Below are 23356 nucleotides of genomic sequence, written 5' to 3'. Positions count from 1 at the left end.
TTTGAGTGGAAATCACCAGTCTGAAATAAAACTTCTGAAAGTTCAAGAACATTGCATAGTATTACTCCATGTCTGGGACCTCTCTCTGTACCTTTTAAGTGAAAAACTGAAAGATGTGGTGATTTTCAACAGGTTACTACCACTGTACACATGATGAAATCTGGGGGATTTCAATGGCTGGTTCTAGCTTTTACTTTTCACGAGGTTTGTCTATTGTTGCACAAGTGGTGTTTTACCATTAGTGGATTAGTTTTTAAAACTAAAATGTAGTGACCTGCCTGTTGTTTACTGCATATCAGGGAAATGCACTAACAACAGTCATTAATTATACACATATCCTTGTACTTGTGACTTACTGTATGATGGTCTGATGATGGCTGACCTTTCACACAGCCAAGTGTGTCAGTAGCCTAAACCTAAAGCAAAAACCACAAAACACACTAGGTGGATTTAGCAGAGATGGTTTCAACTTGGTGCTTTGCTTTGTGCAAAACATTCTACCACTCATCTGCTAAAGGCTCTTTTCATCATCTGGTACGGAGTTGTACGAGGGCCACAGTTGTATTTTATTGTTGAAAGCAGCTAATCAACTGTACAGAAAAGAGCCCTGTGTTATTTGCCAAGCAAGAACATTTTGTTGTGGCTTTGTTTGCTCAGTTTTAAATCAGTGTTTTTGCATCTTCTGGGTCAAGAAATAGTGTGAACCTATTCACCATTGTAGCACCATTGTAGGTGATGGTATGGACCATCTTTGTGCCTAACGTTGGCCTCCATGTCTGTTAAAACAAAGTTAGGGTAAGTAATTCAATAGCATTTTAGTACTCATCAGAAAACCTGCTTGGGAACCAAACTGGCAAAAAATTTTAACCTTGCTATGCTCAGTAATGCTATTTACAAAGAACACTGGTGTTGTTGTTGCACTGGTTTATAATCAAAGTGCTGACTGATTTGTGGCAGGTCATCTGCAAGTATCTGAAATTATACCTGTAGGTTTTTTAATATTTTCACATTGGTCTTGTGTGAGAAAAAGGCTTCTTTTGTGCAATCAGTTTAATTGAGCAGTCGTAGGCGACCAGTTCGCAGCTTCTGTATTAGGTATTAAGTATCATCACTATTATTTGGGAAAGGACATCATTTGTGTTGCTTTGAAAATTCATTTAAATTCACAAAATTACCACCATCTGCCATCCACTTAACATTAAAATGATAGATTAAATTACTCTTGGTAGCGAAGCAGATATACATGTACTGTTCGCACAATGCAGCATGAATCACTTTCTCCTTGAGAGCTGGTTTTAAGGATTTCTATGAAACACATGAAACTCAGTGAAGAAATGCACAGAAGACAAAACCCATTTATCTCTATACCTTGAGCAAATATTGAAACCCATGATGTGACGCTCCATGCCTCTCTCTCCTCCTTTACTTGTGTGACAGATGTAAATGGATGTTTCAGCAGTTGGCTCTAATGCATTTTTAAACAGGCACAGCAGCAGACAGCAAATGAACGCGTCGCAATGGCAACACTCTACAACAGGGTCTCCATCTACTGCTGCCTCCTCCTCGCATACAAACTTACAAACCCCTGCTCACAAATACACACGTCCCTACACACTGCTGTGAATAGCTGTCATTCATCAACTTCCTCAGTGCAATGGGCTCAGTAAAGGTCCCATCTTTCATCTAAAGCACCTCCACACTGCGCTGCCCAGCTGAGCACTGTACCACTGCATCACATTTCCCTGTCATCCGCAAACACTCCTGCACAGTGGGATGGATAGATGATTGGGTGAAACCGTTGTTTACTCTCTGAGTTGGAAATCAAAATGGTTCTGCTTTCCCAGATAACGCCATGGATGACAGTAATGGCTGATTTGGGTCTCCTCAAATATACAGGACATCATCAAAGAGCAAGAGAACATAGAACAATGACCAGGGTGGGATTAGTGTGTGTGAGCTTAAAAGACTGGAACTTATAAAAAAAAAAACACTGCAAGCAAAAGGAAAGAAAAATCTTTACCATTTGGACAACATTTATATCATAAATAGACATTTTTAGACACAATCTATCAAACTGATGATCTCAGACACATACTGTGCCAAATTTGAGAATTGGTCAATCACTGCAAAATTCACAGCTAACACTGTCTAATCTTACAACAAGGTCGACTAATGAAAGGAGTTTCTATTTTAAGGTGCTTCACCTGCATCTAATGGCCTTCAGCAGCAAATGGGGCTTTTGCAGCTCTCGAGTCACCTAAAGCTACAGTATGTTAAGATCAACAGCTTTTGGCTTGTCGCAGCAGCAGAACGTGTTGTGCAACTTGATTCGGGTTTTTACGCCAGATGCCCCTAAACTAGGAGATTTGGTGGAGCAGAGGGGACCGACTTTGCATATTGTAGCTTTATTTATGAAACTTTGGTCATGAGCACAGTTTGTATATCAGCTGGATCAACACAACTATTAAGCGGACACTAGTAAATATCTGAAGACTTTATGGTGGAAAAAGTTAGTAAGTGGAGCTTGAATTAACTCCGCAGTGACCGGCATTTAAGTAACCGGGTTAATCAAAGAAATCAGTTTTTTTCTGGTAATCAGGGGATGGAGCTTACATGCACTGAAGAAACCTGGTTAACCATCTGTGTGTACATGAAGCAAAAGAGAAACCTTTCTTCTCCACTTCGGACTTGTTTTAAAAGACTGGTTCACAGATTTTTAATTATATAGTGATAGAAAACACAACTTTCTGACTTTTTATGTGTTTGTGGCTTTGCAGAGTGGGAAAGCAGAATGACAGCCCAGGGGAAAGAGGAATGAGAGGAGAGACACAGCTGATAATACACAGCACAAACTTAATAAAAAGTAGTCAGCAGTGGAAAGACTTCTAGGGGGCACTTTTTGTTAGTTTAAATTTCAATTGGATTTTTTTTTCAGACTGATTTCAAAAAGAGGATACTGATCCCTACTTTCATTCAACCTTTAACTGCCCCAGAGTCTCTCTGCAGCCTTTTGCTCAGCACATGCACTAGTGGAGTAATTAGAAACCTGGTCACATGTATACATGGCAGAGAAATCTGTGTTCTCTGAAATCTACCTGGGAAACTAGGTTTGTTTAATCCCCTAACCTGATTTCAGAAACCAGCTTTCCTGTTTACATTACACTCAAGTAATCAGCTTTCCTTTAAAAGCCATCTGTAACCTGGTTACACACTGATTAATTGATTTGTTTGTGGGGCACTTGAAGGCAGCACAACCAGCTGTAAATAACACCGACACATTAAATCCATTATAATGTTGATTTAGCCAATGTCTTAGCAAACATATACACACGATGTATGTAACTGTAGCCTGTGTCTGTGGAATAATGTTGAGCAATTAGTGACCAGTCACTTTATTGGAACAGTTTCACTCCTAAAAACAAGAACAATAAAAGCTGAGACTAACTACACAGTAAAAATGTGGACAATGACCTAAAAGATGCCAAAATGTAGAGGAACAATTACAGAATCTAAAAACTTGAGCTTTTGTAACGTACCTAAAAGTTTGTATTTGTTGCAAATACAGACAAACTTGTTCTTTCCCTCATTTCAAAAAAATCCAAAACTCAAAAAAAAAAATAGATGGATACAAGCGATTAGATGAGACAAATAAGGTTTCAAGGTACAAAGAGGTAACACGTATGTCAGTCAGCACTTCACTGGATCTTTATATTAAAGCAGGCAGCATTGTCCCAAGCTGCTTTTGTGGAACAAATTTGTTGCACCACAGAAAGAGGAGAATGTCTATGAAAGGGAAGGTAACCATTTAGCCGCAGAGGAAACGATCTCCTCTTTGTCCAGTGTAAGTGTGAAAGCTGCCACTGACGCTTCTCAACTGGACCCTGATTATGTTTCCCACCCACCGCAGGTAAGAAAGATTAACATACATGATGTATAACGTTCAGGCTACGTTAACTTGTACGTTGAAGCTAGAGGAACTGTAACTCTGTTCACATGTGTAAAGTACAACAGCACCCGATGCAATGTCACATGGGGGTTACCCAAGTACACTTGTTTTATGTAAAAAAGGTCTATTAATAACTTTTCACTATTTGTTTGTTTTCTATCTTTGCAGAAAACTGTATTTTTGCATATGCTCCATGTTATGATAAAGTGTATTTCTCAATTTGCTTGTATTTTATTCATTTGTAGCTTTTTTTTTCTGCTAAATGTTACACACTTGCTCTGTCAATGATAAATTTGTTTTTTTTTTTCATTATGTATTTCTGCTGGTGCTTTCTTGCATTTGGAACATTCGAGGCATCTTTTTAATGATGAATGCATAGACTCATTTAGTCTCAGTCCAAATAATGTGAGTGCCTGGTATTCCAGGGCAAGCTGTGATAAATATTGTATGCTTACCCTGTTTTAATGTTTCCACTGTAGCCTTGGACTGGATTCTGGCTGATACAAACATGTTTTGCAGGATAATGCTGAGGCTTGCTGAGGACTCCACCTCCTCTAGATTTACTCATTCCACAGTCTCTCTCACCTCTCTTTATGTCCATTCCCTTAATTTGAGGAAATAAAAGGGATATTTCACTCACTAAATAAATTTGCCAGTAATTCTGACTGAGTACCATAAAATACCATAAAAATTCATTGAAAATGTGCAAAACATCTCTCCATAAATCTGCATATAGCTAATTACATAAAAATCATATCGCCAAATGCCCCCCAAAGGAAAACTTTAACAACATTTCAGTGAAGTATCTCTTTAATTGTTACCTTCACGCTACTAACAGTCTACTACTAACAGAGCATTCTTCATGGGCACTGAACAGATCTTTCATTGCTTTTGTCATTGCAGGTACCCATCAGCACAACTATAACCATGTGGCTCTAGGTAGCCCTACACGCACACCTAAGAATGGTAAGAGGAACTAGTAGAAGAGGGTGAAATACAAGTGAGCTCAGTTAGTTCAGTGGGCGGTTACTTTAATATGGTGCTTGACATTGTCCTCCTGAATTTGGCTGCAGTCACTTCTGATCTTTGCGTTCACAAAGGGAAAGCAATCGGTTGAGGATCGACTTTATGTTCTATTGCGTCTTCCCATCCTCCACTTGACAGAGCTTGAAATGGTCCCGGTCGTTATGCCAAAAACAAAACTTATCACTGGTGCCTCATGCAGGAAGGTTTTTATTATTGATGTCATTCAGCAGTTTGCCAAGAAATGTTCTTGTGTGGAACCTGAGGCCTGGGCTCGCAGATTGGCAGATGTGAGAATTTGCAGTTGTATTAGAGGAGTAGAGGTGGAGGCTTTGGAGACAGCAGGGATAATAAAAAAAACAAAAAAAACGAAAGAAAGGAGGCTAAACTGAATATTTAATGTCTTTTGGTTTTAAGATTGAATTTGAAAAAAAATTTCAGGCTAATATGGACTATGGCCCTTTCTTTATGCACATAATTGTGTTTGTGGGTCACAATTCACACATATATAGACACACACGCATACACACCCAGTGAAAGACAACTGTAGTGAAATGCCCTGGAGGTCTATGGAAAACATGAAAAATCAATTTCAACAACACATCTAACACAAAGACTTTGATCATGGGCCCCTGAAAGGCTTCACATTTCAGCATACAGAACATTTTCAAGATAAACCCCACTGCTATGACCACTCCTCTACCCCGCAGCAGCCCACGAATGAAACAACTAGGAGCTACAGCTGCACATCACGGGCAGAAAATTTGCAATCGTACACACAAGTGTACATCACATGCCTCAGGAAGTCAAAGCTGATTTGAATTATGTTTGAGGGGAGACTTGCTGAACTTAAAATTAGAAAGTCTGTGTAGTGAGTTCAGTTTTTCCCCTCATCAACATGTTTCTGAAATCTTTGTTTTCTACTTGGGTTTTGGTAGCTCACCGATCACTGAGGCGTGGTAAGTCATACATACATACTTTTTGTTGTGTGGAACCTCTTACATTGCATTCCAGCACCACAAACCCTCCCCCACGTTTGTCTCTTCCTTTCCTCACTTTAACTTGCTGTTTGTTTGTTGAAGCCTTGTTGAAGCTGCTCTTTTGAATGTCATGTGGGGTATGGTGGCCCTGGGAGTTCAGTGAACTGCAACTCGACAAAACACAGGCAAATTAAAGCAATGTCACGATATGACAACAGGTGCAACTCATGGAAAGAAACAACCTAATACAGAAATGTGCTGCAAATACAAAAACAGAAATGTGTCTGAGATGGAAAAACAGAAAACAGAACTAAACTTGACATTTAAATGTTAAAATAATTAGAAAACCTACATTTGAGCTTATTGTGGGTTGTTTTTTTTTTTGCTATGCTTTTTTTCCCCTAAATGCTGTCAAATTTGTGAAGGTATTTTCCTCATTTGCATGTGTTTTGTCTATTTGCACGTGTTCTCTTAACTCTCAGGACCATCATAAACAAGAGTCACAGAATCCCAGAAGGTCAAATAATACAATACACACCACAGCAGATGTTAATGTGCTTAAATATAATTTGTGTTCTTTTCTGTGTACTTTTCCTGTTTCCTGTTTCAAATTCTACAATAAGATGTGTATGTGGTTTTAATCCACACTAGTGTTTGGACTAGTATTTTGTGCACTAGTGAGTAATATTGGCACTAGTTTTTATACCGTTATAGATTTTTGTAAGAATAGAGACATGGCTTTGTGGGCAGAACCATGAAAAATTGTGACATATAAAAAAACCAAGAAGAATTTATGTTGCTCTAAGCTGCATTAGAGCACATGGAAAAAAGGAGAGTTGCTTCTACTACCAGCTAAAACTTGGCCACACTTATATAATGCTTTTGTACCTTGGTACCCAAAGCACTTTATAACTACTTTACATTCCACAAGACCCTGGTTTCGGACCTAACAACATTGGGTTTGGTGGACAACCATTCTACCTCCTGTGCCACGGTTGCTCTGACCGTTGTGATGATGCAGTAAAATGTGTCCACAATTGACATAGAATGTGACATGTGGTTAGCTGAATTGATTTCCCCTTATTGATGCAGTGTGGCAGACAGTCCACTCACAAATCATTCCCATGCTTTGGACTCCCTTCCTGCAGCCGCAGGACCTCTGCTGTCATCAAGCTCTGCATCCTACCCTGTCAAGCTTCCCTTCAATTTCCTTCCTGTATTTCAGTCTCATCTTCCCCCCTTTTACATTCTCTTATCTCTAGCTTTTCTCCTCTTTCACCTTCTCCTCATCCTGCAGCAGTTACTAGAGTCCTATTTTTATCTGCCCATTGGAGGCTGGTCTAGAGCCGCACCCATGCCCAATGCTCTGCACTGCGTGACAGACTCACGGCTCACAAAGGGAGATAAAGCAGGAGCGACAAAGAAAATGACAGAAAGGGGAATACTGAATGGACATGAAAGAATTAAAGAGTGGAGGAAAGTGGGTGGCAGCATGGTAGGATAGATAAGACTGACAGCGTGAGGAAGATGGGACAGACTGCAGATGTTTATAAGCATGCATGTGTGACAAACAGAGATATAGAGAAAGACTAGAATGAGAATAAAAAAGGACTTTGGTCCAGCCAAACCGCCCCCCCCCCGCCCCTTGCGTCTTCCTGGCATCATATCACATCTCATCAACAACAGCCTGTCCAGGCATTGCTCCCTGCCCTGTCCCAGATCACATCACAGCGCTGTCACGAGCAGGGTCACTCTCCAGCACACATCTGTTGTTTGGTGTGGTGTCTCTTTTTTTTTGTCCTTTCTTCTTCGGGCCACTGTTTCCTTTTGTCAAACCACCACATCACTTGTCAAGTCGGTCCCCCACCAAACGCTCACTGAGTGTCTGATGTGACTGCCTGTAGTCCCCTGTCACTGCCACCAGCAAGTTGGAGTTTTCGATATGCAAACACTTGTCAAAGGCAGATACACTCTACTCACTGGCAGAGTCAACTTAGGTAAAGAAAACCTTTCTTGAACAAATGATGTTATGTGACAGCTTAGTGAAACTGGTCATGCGCGTATAAAAAGGCAACAACCAGGGCCGTAGCTGATCCTGATCCCCAGGTGCCAACTGACCCTAAAACAATACTTTTGACTAGCCAAACGTTGTCCGTTAAATATTTTCTATTTTGAAGAGCTCCATTAGATTGTCTGTAAACCTATCGTGCTGCCTGAGGTTTCAAAGCCCATTCCACAATGGCAGGACATCAACCTGATGTCAGTGGTTTGAATTTAGTCACTTGCCCAAAAACAGTACAGTTAAATCATTTTCCACATTTTGGACACAGCTTAAGGCTAAAAAGTTTCTACGAGTTTTTATTTGCTGTTTTGTTAAAAAGCAGTGTACAAAAAATAAAATCAGGTCATCACCACATGACGACCTTTGCTAGTTACAGATGTTTTTAGTGTTGAACCCCAAATCTTCCTCATATAAATACAGTGCATTAGGATTATCCACATTCAATGAACTCATTTTCTCCAATATGTCTAAACAAAGACATCGGCAATCACCCAGTTTAGAGAGCAATAATGCATTTTAGGGATGTACTCAACTGCTGCCTTCATACACTAGGAAGTTTGAAGACATAAGAATATAGTATCAAAATATATTGTATGTTTTCTACTGAGTGTGTAGTACTAAGAAGTACGAATCTAATTAACATTCATGCAGAAACACATTTTCTAAAAGAAAACTTGTTCCAAAGATTGTTTGTGAGGCAAGAAATCACCAATTTCTGTGCTCACGGTACAATTGCAAAGGTCTGTGTGTTCTGTAGTTCAGTAAGACTAAGATATTAGGGTCTATTCCTTGGGGGAAATGCACTGCTCTAACTATATAATCCTATGAATTTCACTAATGTCAGTATTTCTAAACTTCACTGTACTATATATGCCAGTAATTTAACTTCAAGTAGCAAATCAGCTTCAAGTAAGTCATGGAAACTCATTTGTAAAGTTAAAGCCAATCTGACTGCTAAAAAAAGACCAACTCATCTTTATGAGTATTTGTACAAAAATAAAATTCTCTAGGTTGTTACAACTTCCACATTCAAAGAAAAAATACTAAGGACATGTCCTCTGTATCCTCAGCTGCTACAGCCCTGACAACAACAATACATTATTTACACATCTCTCTGCTAAACTGAATACACTTGCAGTATAAATATTTCCTTTCATGAATCCGACGATGGATTTTTACTTTATACCAATGGGATATGTTAAAGTACGTTTGCCTTCAGGAACTGTTTGTATAACTACAACTCCAGCAGGAGGTCTTCCATGATGGTTGACCGGGGTCTCATTCTGGCACGGGTTGGGCGGGGATGCGCTGGGGTACGGGAGAAGCCAGCCTGCCCATTTTTTCCTCTTTTGTGTCTGTATATGTATGTATGTGTCTCCAGAAAACAATCGGATAAGTGGCATCCTGACCTCGCAGACGGAGCCCTACGACCTGTCTTTCTCACGCTCCTTCCAGAGCCTGTCTCACCTGCCGCCCTCCTACGAGGCGGCCATCAAAGCCGATCTCAACCGATTCTCATCCCTCAAGAAACTCAGTAGGTCCAAGTTTACTGCACTAATGCAAGAGTAGGGTCCCTGCCCTGAAGCCCTGCATGATTGAAACAATGCATTGATTGTGTTGTCCTGGCTCCTAACTGGGACTTATTGAGTGGCCCACAAGTGTTTCATCTGTGAAAATGATTAAACCGTAAATAAAGGACACTTTCGGAATTGTCTGGAAATTTCTGCAGCTCCCCACTGAGCAAACATTTCAGTTGATGGAAAAGGCCTTGAATTAGAATTAGAAAATACCAATTCCCCAACTCTGATCCTCGGTGAAATCAGCCTAGTCATCTCAAGGAACTATGAGTCACTGATATTCCATGCTTCCCTCGTCTCCACTTTAAAAGCAGCAACCACTTTTTCTCTCAGAGCGTATTAGAACATTAAGCTGGTTCTTGTGCCTGGCCTGGCTCAGTATTGATTTAGTGGTACTACGCTAGGTTTCTGCTGTGTAATGAGGTCTCATCTCATGATATTCTCTAAGTGGAATGCAAATATTTCTTAAGGCTCGTGTAATTTCATCATGACCGCCCCACTTCACTGCTGGCTTGCAGTCAAAGTGAAGGATGGCAATCTACAACTCATCCCGTCAGGGCTCACTCCACAAGGCTCCCACTCATAGCTGCCGGGCAACATTTCAAACTAAATGGCAAAAGGGGGTTTCAGGATGCAGTGTTATTTACTAGTCCTCGGTGGAGAACAAAAACATATTCCTATGGATGTTTTTAAGACATTAACATAATAGTTTTTGATATGTAGTAAAACCAAACCAAGATAATTGCAGTTGTTGAGGCAGTAGCCCACAGAACACTGTTAAAATGGAAAAAATACCCTTAGGCAGTGTCCTCCCAACTTGTCTTCGCAACTTTCTTTCTGTTTCCACAGCACATTGCACACTGACAGAATGTGTTGGATTGTGGTTGAAGAAAGATGTAGCAGCATTTTCATTGTCAGGATAATAAAAGAGAAGAATGCTACTGCTCATTAATGCAAATTGCTATCAAACTGAAGAAAAGCGTTTACTCCATCCCAGACAGGACAGTATACATCACAAGTTATTCATTCACTCTATGGTAATATGGTTAATGAGTTTGCAATGCCCTGCCCAGATCTTGAGGACTGTTATGCTTGAGAAAGGAACATCCTATTTTTATTATCTCTCATAATGAATCGATTTGCAGCAAGCACCCGTGGTTCCTGCTAAAGGGGATTTTGGAATGTAATCTTGACCGGTGGTGTGAACACTGGTGCCCCCATTATTTAAAAAGACAGACTCCAACTATACTCATCTTCATATTCTTAATATGGTGGAGAGGTCTGCTGCCCATTAGTTATTTCTACCATATACATAACATTAGTGCTCACTTGTCACAAAGCGTGATGGTCGGACATTGATGCCTATGTGAAAAAAAAAGGGTTAAATGTTTACATTTTTAAAACAAAGTGTGCATCACTATGTGTGTTTTTATGTGGGTTATTAAACAAACACAAGTCTTTATGTAATGCATGGGTTTGTGTCGCGTTGCATGAAGTTGATGCTACATTAACTCCTACACTGTACAGTCTCTGGAAATGTATCTCCTGTCTTTTCGATCTGCTTCTGAATGCATGTTGTACTTGTTTGTGCACATGAATAAGCATTAAACTTCTACACGAGGACATTAAACACTTGTCATATGTTTGTGCAATAATGTAATTAGCTTTCAGCATGTACTGTATATACGTATGAGGTGCTTGCGTGCTTCCATTTATATCTGTATAAAATGACAATGTTTCTTTATGGACTTCGACTTGACCTTTGAGAAGTTTTCCCTCACAGCCACAACTGCCTGTTGAATCACTAAAGAAGCCTGGATGTTATGTGCCTAGCATGTAATACTGTCTGACTGCAATCCTCTGTCTGCCTCTATTTTCTATTCCCCTCCATGTGTTTGGAAAGGTGAAATACAGAAGGGTCTGCCAGCACTATTCTCTGCATTGTGTGCAGGGTTCTCCAATCCCACTTTATCCAATTTCTCCCCTTGCATTCTAACACCTTCCCAGCATTTTTTTTGCTTTCATCCCTGAATCTCATCTTCACCTTTGGCTTCTGTTCTTTTTTTTTTTTTATTCCCCTCCACAGCAGATAAAGAAGTGGAGGACTACTACACTCGGAAGCGCCACTTGCCTGACCTAGCAGCGAGAGGCACTCTTCCTTTGCATGTTCTCAAAACAAGTCAAGACCAGGTGGGTACTCAAGTGCTAGGTTTTATAGGTGTAGCCATCTAAACAAGGTTGTGTTCTTTGCTTTATATAAGGCAGAGCATGAGAGCTATCTCTGAGTCTTCAGGTTAGAATTTGTTGCTGAAGCTGTAGTCTTTCACTTCATTCTGCAGTAGTGGGCGGTGGAGCCTTTTACCCCTCAGCTAGAAAATAAACTCACCTCATTCATCTTTTGTTCAACAGCACCGGGAACAGCAGCAGCTCCAGAGTCAGCCCCCGCAATCCTCAATTTCCCAGGGCCCTCCGCAGTCGCAGTCTTCACAGCAGCAGTCCCAACAAAGGCAGAGGCCCCGTCGCGTCCAAAGGGCCATGTCTCAGGATCGTGTGCTGTCCCCACAGAGGACCCCACAACAGGATTACAGCGTGTCATCTAATGGTATGTCTCCATATGGAGGCAGGATCCTCTCCGATGAACAGCTTCTGTCTGCTGAACGTCTTCGATCCCAAGAACGCCTTCTCCCACATGACCGCCACACCTCCCAAGATCGCTTGTACTCCAAGGACCGCATGTACTCTAAGGAACGACTCCTATCACAGGAATACCTCTACTCAAAGGACCGCCACTACTCTCAAGACCGCCTCTATTCACAAGATCGCCTCCTATCACAGGATCCTCTTATCTCGCCGGACAAGCTGATGATGTCTTTGAACCGTGGCATGGTCAACAGCATCTCTGGTGGGTTTCGTGGCAGTGACAAGTCAATGTCACGTGCCATCTCGCACACTGATGTGTTCATACCAACCACACCTCTAATGGATCGCTACAAGATGACCAAAATGCATTCCCATCCCAGTGCCTCTAACAATGGTGGTGGTGGCAGTGGGCAGCAGGGAGCAGGGAGCACTGGGCACTCCAACACTTTAGCCATGAATCAGACAGCAACTAAGAGGCAGGCCTTTGCCTCCAGACGGACTCACACTGTGGAGCAGCTCCACTACATTCCACAACACCACCAGCAGCAACAACAGCCACAGCATTACCGTACAGGCAGCAAGACTGAGGTGACTGTGTAACCGGAACCAGGGACTACCAAAACTGTACAGGAAGATGCACTGCTGTGCGCCAGGGGGTAGGGGTGACTGAGGTACGCGGGCACACTGGCCTTCTGATAGAGTAGGATGGTGGTGAATTTTATTATGTTCGACTGAGATTCCTGCAAAGTCAGACATACCAAGACCAAGAAGACCTAAAAGCTTACTGCGAGAGACCGGAAAAAAGAGCTACACTGTACACTACATACACAGGGCCAGGTAGATCTGAAGCCAGGTTAGTTTGTGGTTGGGGGATGTGTGGTATAATCCATTAACTTGCCAACTATTATTTCCAATGTCCTGACTACCCCATTCAGCCACAGGCCACAGCTTCATTCAGTAAATGTTTTAGTGAGAAAACACAAATCATGTCTGTTTCAGTCTTTATTAGCCCCCTTTGTCCAACAAATCTACTCTGTGACCTTTTCTGGCAACTCTTAAAGGGCTTTGCATGGTTCAACACAATTACCGATTCCTCCACGACTAACGCCACCACAGGTGATGAACCAGGACGAGCCTCCAGTAACTTTATAAATATATAAATAAATGAATTAAAAACAACCATTTGTACGCCCTGTCCTACTCTAGCTCTAGAGAACTGAAATGGATGTTATTAGCACTTCAATTTGGTGCCTCTGACAGATGTTCCATTTCTAAATCTGAAGTGGTTTTGTGGGTTATAAAGCACAATCAATAAAAAAAATAATCTCTTTCTGTTTTTCCGTTTTGTTTTTGAGTTTGAATAGTAATGGCTAGCTTGTTTTGTTCCTAAAGCAATGGCAGGTTTATTTTTTGCTTCCAGTAGATGATTGTAAATAAGCTATTCTAGGAGCAGTTTTATGGACAAGTCTGTACTGGATGGACTTTGTATTAGACTGTCTGTTTTCAATAGATTATTAAAAAAAACAACTATAAATCATCACTGTTTCGTGAGTTCAGAATAGAAACCCACTTAACCGAGTATTTGACAGGATAAATTACTACTATATTCTGCGTGTCTTTAAAATTGTATGTAGGAAGAGAAGTGAATGAATGTGTTGTTGATAACAGATATACCACTGTTCATATTTGGATGTAGACTGTGTTCCATTGACTTCAGAGGTGTTGAACATCATGGCAATGGATTATATTGCTTGTCAAAGTAGGGTCAAATAAACCATCCATATTTTTCTAAGCATTCAATTGAAGCATGTTCATTTAAGGACGTCTGTGTTTTTTGTTTCCGTTTAAGAGTTTGCTCTCAAAAAGGTGATAATTATACTATGTGTTTTGGCCTCCAGATTAATAATATAAACATCAGATCCACGTCTTAATATAATGCACTCCAATACAACTTAACTCCCCACTATGACATCAATAATAAATGAATAATGAATTGCATTATGTACAGGTGTTCCTAATAACTTATCTATATCTATATCTATATCTATCTACCTATCTGTATACATTACCACTGCGTTGCAGTGTTATAGTTTACATTTTGCAAATAATCTGAAGTTTAGCTATACTGACATGTTTCCTCAAGCAAAGTGTTTATAAAGTGAGATCTTTTGAAATGGAGGCAAGAGTCAAAGTATTTCCTGAATATATTAATTTGGGTTGAGTCATAGTGAATAGGGCTTGATGCAATGAAAGAATGAGCTTATATAATGTAACCTAGTGTGCTTGTAGCTAACACTTAGTCATATTAACTCAGTCTATGTACAACATTCCACATTTCTCCATGTGTTTTTCACGTATACACAGAGACATTTTGATACACCAGCTTGAAAAATAGGGGAAGGGGAAGAATGTGAATCACAGTTAATAATAATAATAATAATAATAATCTTGACGTTATTCTGTAAAGTGCCCTGAGATGACTTTGTTGTGAATTGGCGCTATATAAATAAAGTTGAATTGAATTGAATTGAAGTTAGATTAAACCAGTATTTATGGCTGAAAAGAGACAGGATGCTGTTAATTGTAATACACTTTCCATTGACCACCAATTCACCTGGATTATAGACATCGAGACTTCGTGAAGCCTAACCAGCCTAACGTTGCCCCCTTTGGTTGACGATGCGTTTGAAAAGATCACGTTAGGATTTCAACATCTAGTGTTAAAACATTTATCATTTAGAAAAATGGGAAATCTAAAACTAAAAAACTAAAACTGCATCCACAAATATATAAACAATATCCAGAAACTCTGCCATCTGCTCTGAATTTGAACTCATTTAAAATGTACTGAGATGAAGTAGAGAACTGTCTGGCAGTCTGAAAATTATAAATTATTTTTGGATTCCATGGATTTTAGTCCTCCAGGCTAAAACAGCTAATAAAAGAAAATGTAGTGCACAGCAATGGGAACAATGCCCCTGTTTTTTATGATAATAAAAATCCTTATACGGCTTTTGTGGACAGGGTTTCATCATGGAGAAATGTAATGCTGGTCATGACTGACAGGCGTCAAAAGTCTATACAAAGCTGAGCCCTGCGACCTCTGCATTTACCCTCAATATTGAAATTTTCACTTTTTGGTCAAATGTAGCTTACTTTTACAATTGATCGTCTACATGTGTGTTGTTCTGAAATACTTCTTGTGCTGAACATAACGGATTCAAAAGTCTCCCAGCTACAGCACTGTATGGGACAAGTTGTAACTTTGTCTAAATTAAAACAGCAAAAATCGAAAAGTACAGTTTTTTGTAAAAACATGTATCCAATGTGTAGGCATTTTAACTTCTTTCTGCAATTACCTCTGCCCAAATTAAAAGAGCAAAATGTGTGTTTTCCCTTCTGCTGATGATGTGTCCTGCAGAAGACAGGTGACCAAGACAGCTACAGCAAACAACAGAAGAAGAAATTGTACCTTTTCCATTCCCACTCTTTTTAAAGGATTTCGGTTTTGAGTTTGTCATAAAACAGAGAACAGTATCAGGAAAAATCACCCCTGACTTCTTTGTCTGAACAAACAAGGAATTAAACTGTTGTCTGTTTGGTCACTGATATAACTGCTCATTTACTAAGCCCCTTTTTCCTGTACAGCACTACACCTCTGAGCAGACAGTATCAAACTGACACAAACCATTTAGAAAACCTTTGTTTTATATGGGGGAAGAACACAGTTTTAGTCTGGCAAAGGTCTAAATTGTAGAGACACATAAGCCAGAAAACAACTGTCCTGTCAGAGCAGAATATGTTTATTGTGTGTTCAGCAGCCCCACAACTACTCAGCAGACAAATTTACATCTGTATGTCTGGATGTGCTTTTAAGGACAGGGACAATTTAGCTAAAAATGCCTACATGGTAGGGGTTCAGGGACAGTCCATATTAGTCCCTGACACTGCTCTGAGTGATGATTTCATGATTTCAGCGTAATACGTATTCATGCTTATCTCTGTGTCAGGTAGAAGGCAAACAGAAGATGAAGCTGCCTGAGACTTGGACTGTCTTATTATCCTGTGGATTACGAGGAGGATAGAGAGACATTTGCCTTTGATAGAAATCCCTTAACCCTAAGGCTGATTGTTCCGATCACAGCCATTTAATGCAAGTTCAAAATCAGCACTAGAGCTATTGAATCTCCCTACTCGCTAATCGGAGAAACACAGAAGGTAAAAACAAATAAATAAATCATTTTTAAAATCAGAAATAATCAATAAACAGAAAAAAATATGCTATATCTTAAATTCACTTTCTTCTTCCTTACTTCCAGCTAATGAGCTTATTACTTTGTAAACACTCCTCTTTTTCCTGCCCACTGAGGTGTAACACAACTAATCAGGTTATTTCTGCCTCCGGAGCAGCTTTGCCGGAAAAAAAAAAATCAAATACAAAAATTAAAATGTTTATGTAATTACAACTCCAATGTGCCAACTGTAAAGGTTTGATTTCAAAGAAGTAGAGGGCACACACCTTATCTGACAGTATGTCACAACCAGACCCACATGTTTTAAACTGATCGTTTTCACTGTGATGTAAGGCTCCAGCATTAGCCTGGGCAGTGTTTCAAGTTGACAACTGAATTAATATGGCCTGTTTTAATGCTGGTCAGTGCAATTTCAGACCTTCTTTAAATTCATGGAAATCTATGGGTGCGAATGACAATTCTCACACCAAACAACAGTGCCTGCAATCGCACTCCTCCACACACACGAATGCATGCACGCACACACACACACAAAAGGGAAGAAAAAAGCAGAATGAGTTTTCCAATTTACACTGATCCTTCAGCCTATCAGCATTTAAATGAAAATATGAGTCTGCAATCACAAAGAATCTATGGATGAGAGAGCAGCTGAAGCGTGAGAGGTAAGATGGCTACGATAAGTGAAGTGAGGAGGAGGAAACTGGCCAAGAACAAGGTTTTCTATAAAATAATCAGCAGCTTTCAAACTGTGTTTCCACATCTCATATGGCACACATTTCTTAAACAATGTATTTCATTACTCCTCTCTTTCACTTTTAATGCAAACATGATCCAGGGGGAGAGCGTTTATTTTGGTGGTTAAAAATTTAGTGCACTCGCTGTACTTCTCCATTTGTTCCTTGCTCTTTGTTGCTGTCAGTAAGAGACTGACAGGTCTGCACTTAGAGAGAAATGAAATCGTTGATATTTAATGTTCAGAAAGATAAGGCACACAGCTAACAGGGGGCAAGGGGGACAGTGGAGCCACTCCCAGCTGGCATCGGGCAAGAGGCAGGGTGCACCCTAGTTAGTTAACCTGTCTACCCTTTGGCCGTACATAGAGGCAGACAACCATTCACACTCACATTCACACACATTTCGAGTCATTAATTAACCTAACATGCTTTGGACTGTGAGAGAAATCCCACACAAGTCTTGGGAGAACATGCAAACTCTACACAGAAAGGCTGCATTTAAACTGGATTCCTAGTGTGTGTGTGCACTAACCACTCCACCAGCGTGATGTAAGAAAAAGCAAGATGATTTATAACCATATACACAATATATTCCATCATTGCACCACTGCACTGAGATGAATTGGGCAATGTAACCATAGTTTAGCTAGTAATGCATTCAACCAGCATGTCGCGACAATGAAGACATACTGTACTCTAATGGTGTTCATTCCACCTTTACAACATCTACACACTCTGTGGGCTAAACTCTGGGCTGCCACAGGTAAATACTTTACTTGTTTTGAATGAAATGGTAAATGTTCTGCACTTATATAGTGCTTTTCTAGCTATTGGCAGTCAAAGCGCTTTACACTGCTTCTTATTCACCCATTCACACTCACACTCACACACCAGTGCTATGCAGCTGGCCAACACTCAACAGGAGCAACTAAGTTGGGGTTCAGTGTCTTGCTCAAGGACACTTTGACATGAGAAGCTGGGGATCGAACCAACAACTGTGAGATTGGTGGACAAACGCTCTACCTTCCTGTGAAACAGTCGTCCCGTATGCTTTTATGTGCAGTGTTCAAGATCTTATTAATGTTAATCTCAGTAAAATTGTCTTATTAAAAACAGTTTATACAGTAAAAACCACAAACCTCGAGTGGTCAAGTGAGCAGACTCCCACATTCTGTTCAGGTGTGTCAATTTGTTCCTGTATGGTATTTGAGTGCCAAGGAAGATGGAGAAATATTTACACGCTGTCACAACTCCAAAAAAAAAATGAATAATAATACTTTTTCAAAAAACATTTCCATAGAAAATGTTCAACTGTTCTCTAGATTTTCTAGAATACATTGAACACTGGTTCTGGAATGAAAAAGGGTTTAAAGGTGTAAGCATCAGATATTAAAATTAAAGTTACTTACCCTGAGCTGTTGTTTCATGTTATTATTATCTAATTAAAGACTGTTTGTGAATACAGATTTCCAATAGATTAAAATATCAGATAATAATTTCTACCATATTTGTCTTCAGAATTGTGTGGAGACCCAAGTGCCAGCTTGAATGTGGATGAAGATAATAATAATTGCCATTATGACTCATAGAAAGCTCCTTACATGCACACAGTAGGTGCCGCGGCTGTGACTAGTTTCTGCCTGAACGCTCAAAACGTGACCCGAATTGCTGTCCTCTCCCGGCTTATCTCCCCGCATGCAGGACCCAACCCAAGTTATTTGTGATAATCCACAGATTGTGGGCAGCTAACAGACATTTGTTTTACGACAGATGCCAGATTCAGATAAACATTTAATTAGCAACTCATCAGCTCTGTCAAAGCTAATTACCCCAGTCTCCAATAAACTGCTCTTCTCGCAGTTGGCCTGAACAGCAGCTGAGTGTGTTGGCTGCAGTGGGAGGTGAGGAGCCAGAGGAGCCAGAGGCCCATCATATTCCACGAGGATTGCAAGTAGCTAATCCGGCCATTCTGCCCCAGCTGACTCTTGGGGTCAGAGCAGTCAGTAGAATGATAAAATAACAGCCTGAGATAACAGTGTGCATTTTCTCAACACTGCCAGCGAGGTGTCTCTGCAGCTTTGGCTGTCAGGACAGCTCATTTCTCAGTACCGTGAATGTTAGGATGGGTGGAGCTGACAGGTGGCTTCTGGGAAGTGTAGTGCAGAAGGGACTTACCACCAAAGATGCCAACTGAAAAGAAGAAAAGATTAGTAGTCTGTCTTCAACCAAATTGCCACAGGATAATTAGGCTGCCCTCCTATCAGATGGTCACTGTTCTGGTTTATGTCCAACTTGTGAACAATGACGGACTGCAAATACAGCTGCAGAGCAAAGGTGGGAATTCAAGGCATCATCTCCATGGTTATTAGCTATAGTTAAGCCCTGCAATGGCATCATCACTTTCCACTGAAAGTAGAACTCAGCATGTGTACATATAGGGATTTCTATAGCATTCACACTTAGTAGCTTCTTTGACTGACCTGTCACCTAGCAACTGCTTGACGTCTCACACAAGCAGATGATTTGCACTCCGAGCATGAGCGCTGTGAGATATCCCCACCCCCACCTTTGACTCCAGCATTCTTTCCTCACTAGCATGCCACTCACATTACCTACAAATATAAAATATGAATTGCCCATTCCCCTCCCCAGCTGTGCAGTGCCAGTCCAAGCCCGGTAGAAATTAGGGAGGGTTGTGTCAGGAAGGGCATCCAGTGTACAAACTGAGCCAAATCAATATGCGGACAATAATACGCTGTGGCGACCCTGAACTCATGGGATAAGGCCAAAGGACAAATAAATAAATAAATAAATCAAAATGTAAAAAATTAAATAAAATATGAATTGCCAGGCTGTTTTTAGCCTTTTGAGACCAGGAGCCTGTAGCTGCCATAGTCTGCAAAGTGCAATCGTTAACCGTCTGGAGAGCTGTTAAGCATCTGGCTTTTCATATCAAACCAGGACAGCGGTTGATCTGCAGAGGTGGCTGGAGGACACTTTGGTCCAAAGTGAAGCCCAGATTCTGGGTCTGCCGCACTGTAGGAACAAGAAAAATTAAACCAGCTGAAAAGTAAGGTAGGTCATTTTTTAGCCTTTGTGAGCCCCCATCACATATGAGAACAATTGAACGAAATGGATAAAACACTGCATTTAATGCTGCTGTGTGTGTTTAGGCTAATATTAGTGGCTCTGTCCTGTGCTTTACTGTTTGTTGGGAAGCCAACATTACCTTAAAGAGATCAGTTACTCCTCATACTCAGATCCCTTTCTCGTGTAACAATAAAACATACTGTACTTATAAAAACACTAAAACATCCATCTTTACTAGGTTAGCTGTTGCTTGTCTATGATGTATTTCAGCGATGCTAATAATATGGCTTTTTGAGTCTCTTTGGCCCAGTCTGTTAAAACAACTGTCCCCTCATGTTACATCTGGTGCCACCATCAGGTCAAAAGTTCAGCAAGACTGGTGCCTTCAATGCTTAGAAGTTAAGACAGTGAGCACAATGCAACATCCCCATCTCAAGTGCAGCTGAGCACCTGTGCTAAATCTTTCTCGCTCTTTTTCCCTGTTATCTAACATCCACAACACACTCCACAATTGAACAAATGTCCACAGCATGTTCCCCACCAACAATCCCAGAATGCAACACTGTCCATTTTACAGATGAGAAAATGACTGATGCACAGCTCTATAGCTGTTAGTGAGGACACAAAATGAGGATGATTAGTTAGTGTCGGAAATTTACTGCCACTGCTACTATACAGCTGAGATTTCTATCTGCCTGATCCCTTGCTGTTGGGTGCATATACAAGAGCATTTTACAAGTTTTAAACATCATCTGGAGACATTAAAATGTCTGCAGAAAGGATTGTTATTGCAAAAGTGACTGGACTTTTATATATATAAAATTAGATCTATTAAAAATATTGAAAAAGTGAGTAAATACAGTATGCAGCATGTGCTATGCTTAAATGGAAAACCTGACAGGCAAGAAGTAGTGTGACAGGGATTTGCGAAGAGTCAATTAAGCAAGTTTGTAATACTTCATCTTGGCATTTCTGTCACCACTGCTGCACTACAGACCAACATAATTTCCCCTGTGCAAAGAAACACTACAGTTGCATGGACAGTGTACATGTGTACACAGACTGGATCTTTTTTTTCATAATGCCACCTGAAGGTGTAATTTGGAAATTCAACAAAAATTGCCTCACCCTGCATCATTGCTTTCCTCATCTTACTTCCTCCCATCTGCTCCTCCCCCTTACTCCTCTTGTCTCCGAGTGCATTGTTAAGGCTGGCCAATAACCAGATAAAGGAGACACCAGGGAACATGGACTGAGAAAGCAAGAGAACAAGAACAAGAAAAAGGTGAAGGTGGAAGAGGAAGGGATAGATTTTTGAGCTGGGTTTGAGTGTGTGCATGCATGATGACTGTGCATGTTGTTGAGGGACTCCACACTTTCTGCTTTGGAAAGTGTTTATTTTTTTTTTTAAATCTCATATGGTGTGGAGGGCAGAAGAAAGTGAAGTAGCAGGAGGAAGGAGGAGGAGGAGGAGAAGAGAGAGGGAGAAAGTCTAAAAAGCCTTGGAAGAGAAGAGGCAGGACTAGGAGACTGGAAAGTGGAGATAGGGGAATGACTGCATATTGGCACTAACAGAGGAATTATTGTAGAGTGTGTGAAAATAAAACCAAATGCACAATCTGCAATGACAAGATAAAGTGTCTTTATTCTAGAAATTCTTTTCTGAGAAAATAAAAATGTTTGTCAAATGATTTGGCCACATAAAAACATGTACTATATGTGGTCATGTCAGACACGATCATTAGAAAATGGGTAAGTAGTGTAGGTAGTTTTAAAGATTTGGATTCGGATAAAATGTGTGAAAATCATCTAATAGTTAAATTTATTCTGTGATATTCCCCAACCAACAACATCTTTACACAACACCTCCTCATGAAGTGAATCACAGATACATGATATTACTAAGAATTTGTCCACAAACACACACAAGATAATTATCATTTTATGACTTAGAAACAGCAGTTTGCAGTCTAAATACTAGTCATGGATTATTTTAACAAGCTACAACTAACGAAAGGCTCAGCATGAACTGTAAGACCAAGAAATATATAATAAGAGAGGCAAAATGTACAGCATATACTGCTGCTTCCTGAGGATAGTGAGTGAGGCTCACTCGCTGCTGTTTCTGAGGCACTTTTTTTCTGGGAATTTTATTCTTGACAGATGTGACGTATCACTTCCTGTCAGTGGGTGAGGAGAGATTGCCTGGCTCTGGACACAACACCAGAAGTTTATTTGGGTGAACAGACCAAATTCACAGAATGTAACTTGTGCAGATCAGATGCATGTTAGTAATGGAATACGGGGTGTATTGCTCCCTGTCGGTCTGGGACGCTCTTGATAGAATGTTTCATTTTTATTTGGCTTGGGTGGATAAAAACAAAGAAGGAAAAACCCCAGTTTTAAAACGTATCTGTGTACGTGCGGACAACCTGAACACGTTTACGACAATCAAACACTTTCAACAGTTTGAGAAAACAAAACCTTCCATCCTTCAAAAGTATGCAAGTTGAAATGGGACATCAAGCGGGAATGTTTTTAAAAAAGATTGTTCCTAGTGAATCTTCAACAACTGAGACAGTTCTAAAATGGATTCCCAAAGGATTGGAATCAGTAGAGTAAAACCTAATGAATGCAAGTTTCCACTGGTATTGATTCTTCTTTCAAAACCTTGAAAATATACGGCCCAGGTGTGACTCTTAACCTTGTCGCCACCATCACTGTATTTATTGCAGTTCCATCTGAACTGCTAAATCTGCAGAAGCAAGGCCACACCCGCTAGAGTCCACTTTGAGGCATTTTCTTTGGTCTTCAGGTTGAATGTCCACACGTATGTAGGGCCCCTCTGACGGGTCTTGTACACAGGACACTGGTAGACGTTTCTGTTCTCCTGTTTGTCCACTGGGATGGCCCTGATGAAAATGACCGGCATGGTTGGGGTGAGCTCTTTGAGGCGGGCGTCTACAATCATGCCAGTCTGAAAGAGAACGACAGCACGGGAGGCGAAATGAGAGAGACACAAGAAATGACAAGCGAGTCAACCTCGGACAG

General features: G+C 40.5%; 2 protein-coding genes across 15 annotated transcripts in view; one reads left to right on the top strand and one right to left on the bottom strand.

Moving 5' to 3' along the window:
* Nucleotides 1–15617, top strand: part of shisa6 (shisa family member 6) — a 76497-nt gene extending 60880 nt beyond the window's left edge. For 2 of the 14 annotated variants that reach the window (XM_067488843.1, XM_067488846.1), the window contains 5 exons: nt 4850–4912; nt 5908–5928; nt 9393–9545; nt 11675–11778; nt 11998–15613. In XM_067488843.1, coding sequence (XP_067344944.1) covers nt 4850–4912; nt 5908–5928; nt 9393–9545; nt 11675–11778; nt 11998–12828 — 1172 coding nt within the window. In that variant the 3' untranslated portion in view covers nt 12829–15613. Of the gene's footprint in view, nt 1–4849; nt 4913–5907; nt 5929–9392; nt 9546–11674; nt 11779–11997 lie in introns of all 14 variants that reach the window. The other 12 variants (XM_067488853.1, XM_067488849.1, XM_067488855.1 and 9 more) reach the window with 10 other exon arrangements.
* A 6313-nt stretch (nt 15618–21930) lies between these two features.
* The window catches only part of dnah9 (dynein, axonemal, heavy chain 9), a 157204-nt gene continuing 155778 nt past the window's right edge, over nt 21931–23356 (bottom strand). Inside the window, exon 78 of the mRNA XM_067489060.1 lies at nt 21931–23282. Within this exon, the coding sequence (XP_067345161.1) occupies nt 23055–23282 (228 nt within the window). The 3' untranslated portion in view covers nt 21931–23054. The remainder of the gene's footprint in view (nt 23283–23356) is intronic.

This window comes from Channa argus, chromosome 20 (assembly GCF_033026475.1).
Source record: "Channa argus isolate prfri chromosome 20, Channa argus male v1.0, whole genome shotgun sequence".
In the NCBI taxonomy this organism is placed as follows: Eukaryota; Metazoa; Chordata; class Actinopteri; order Anabantiformes; family Channidae; genus Channa; species Channa argus.
This window is presented reverse-complemented; position numbering and strand designations above follow the sequence as displayed.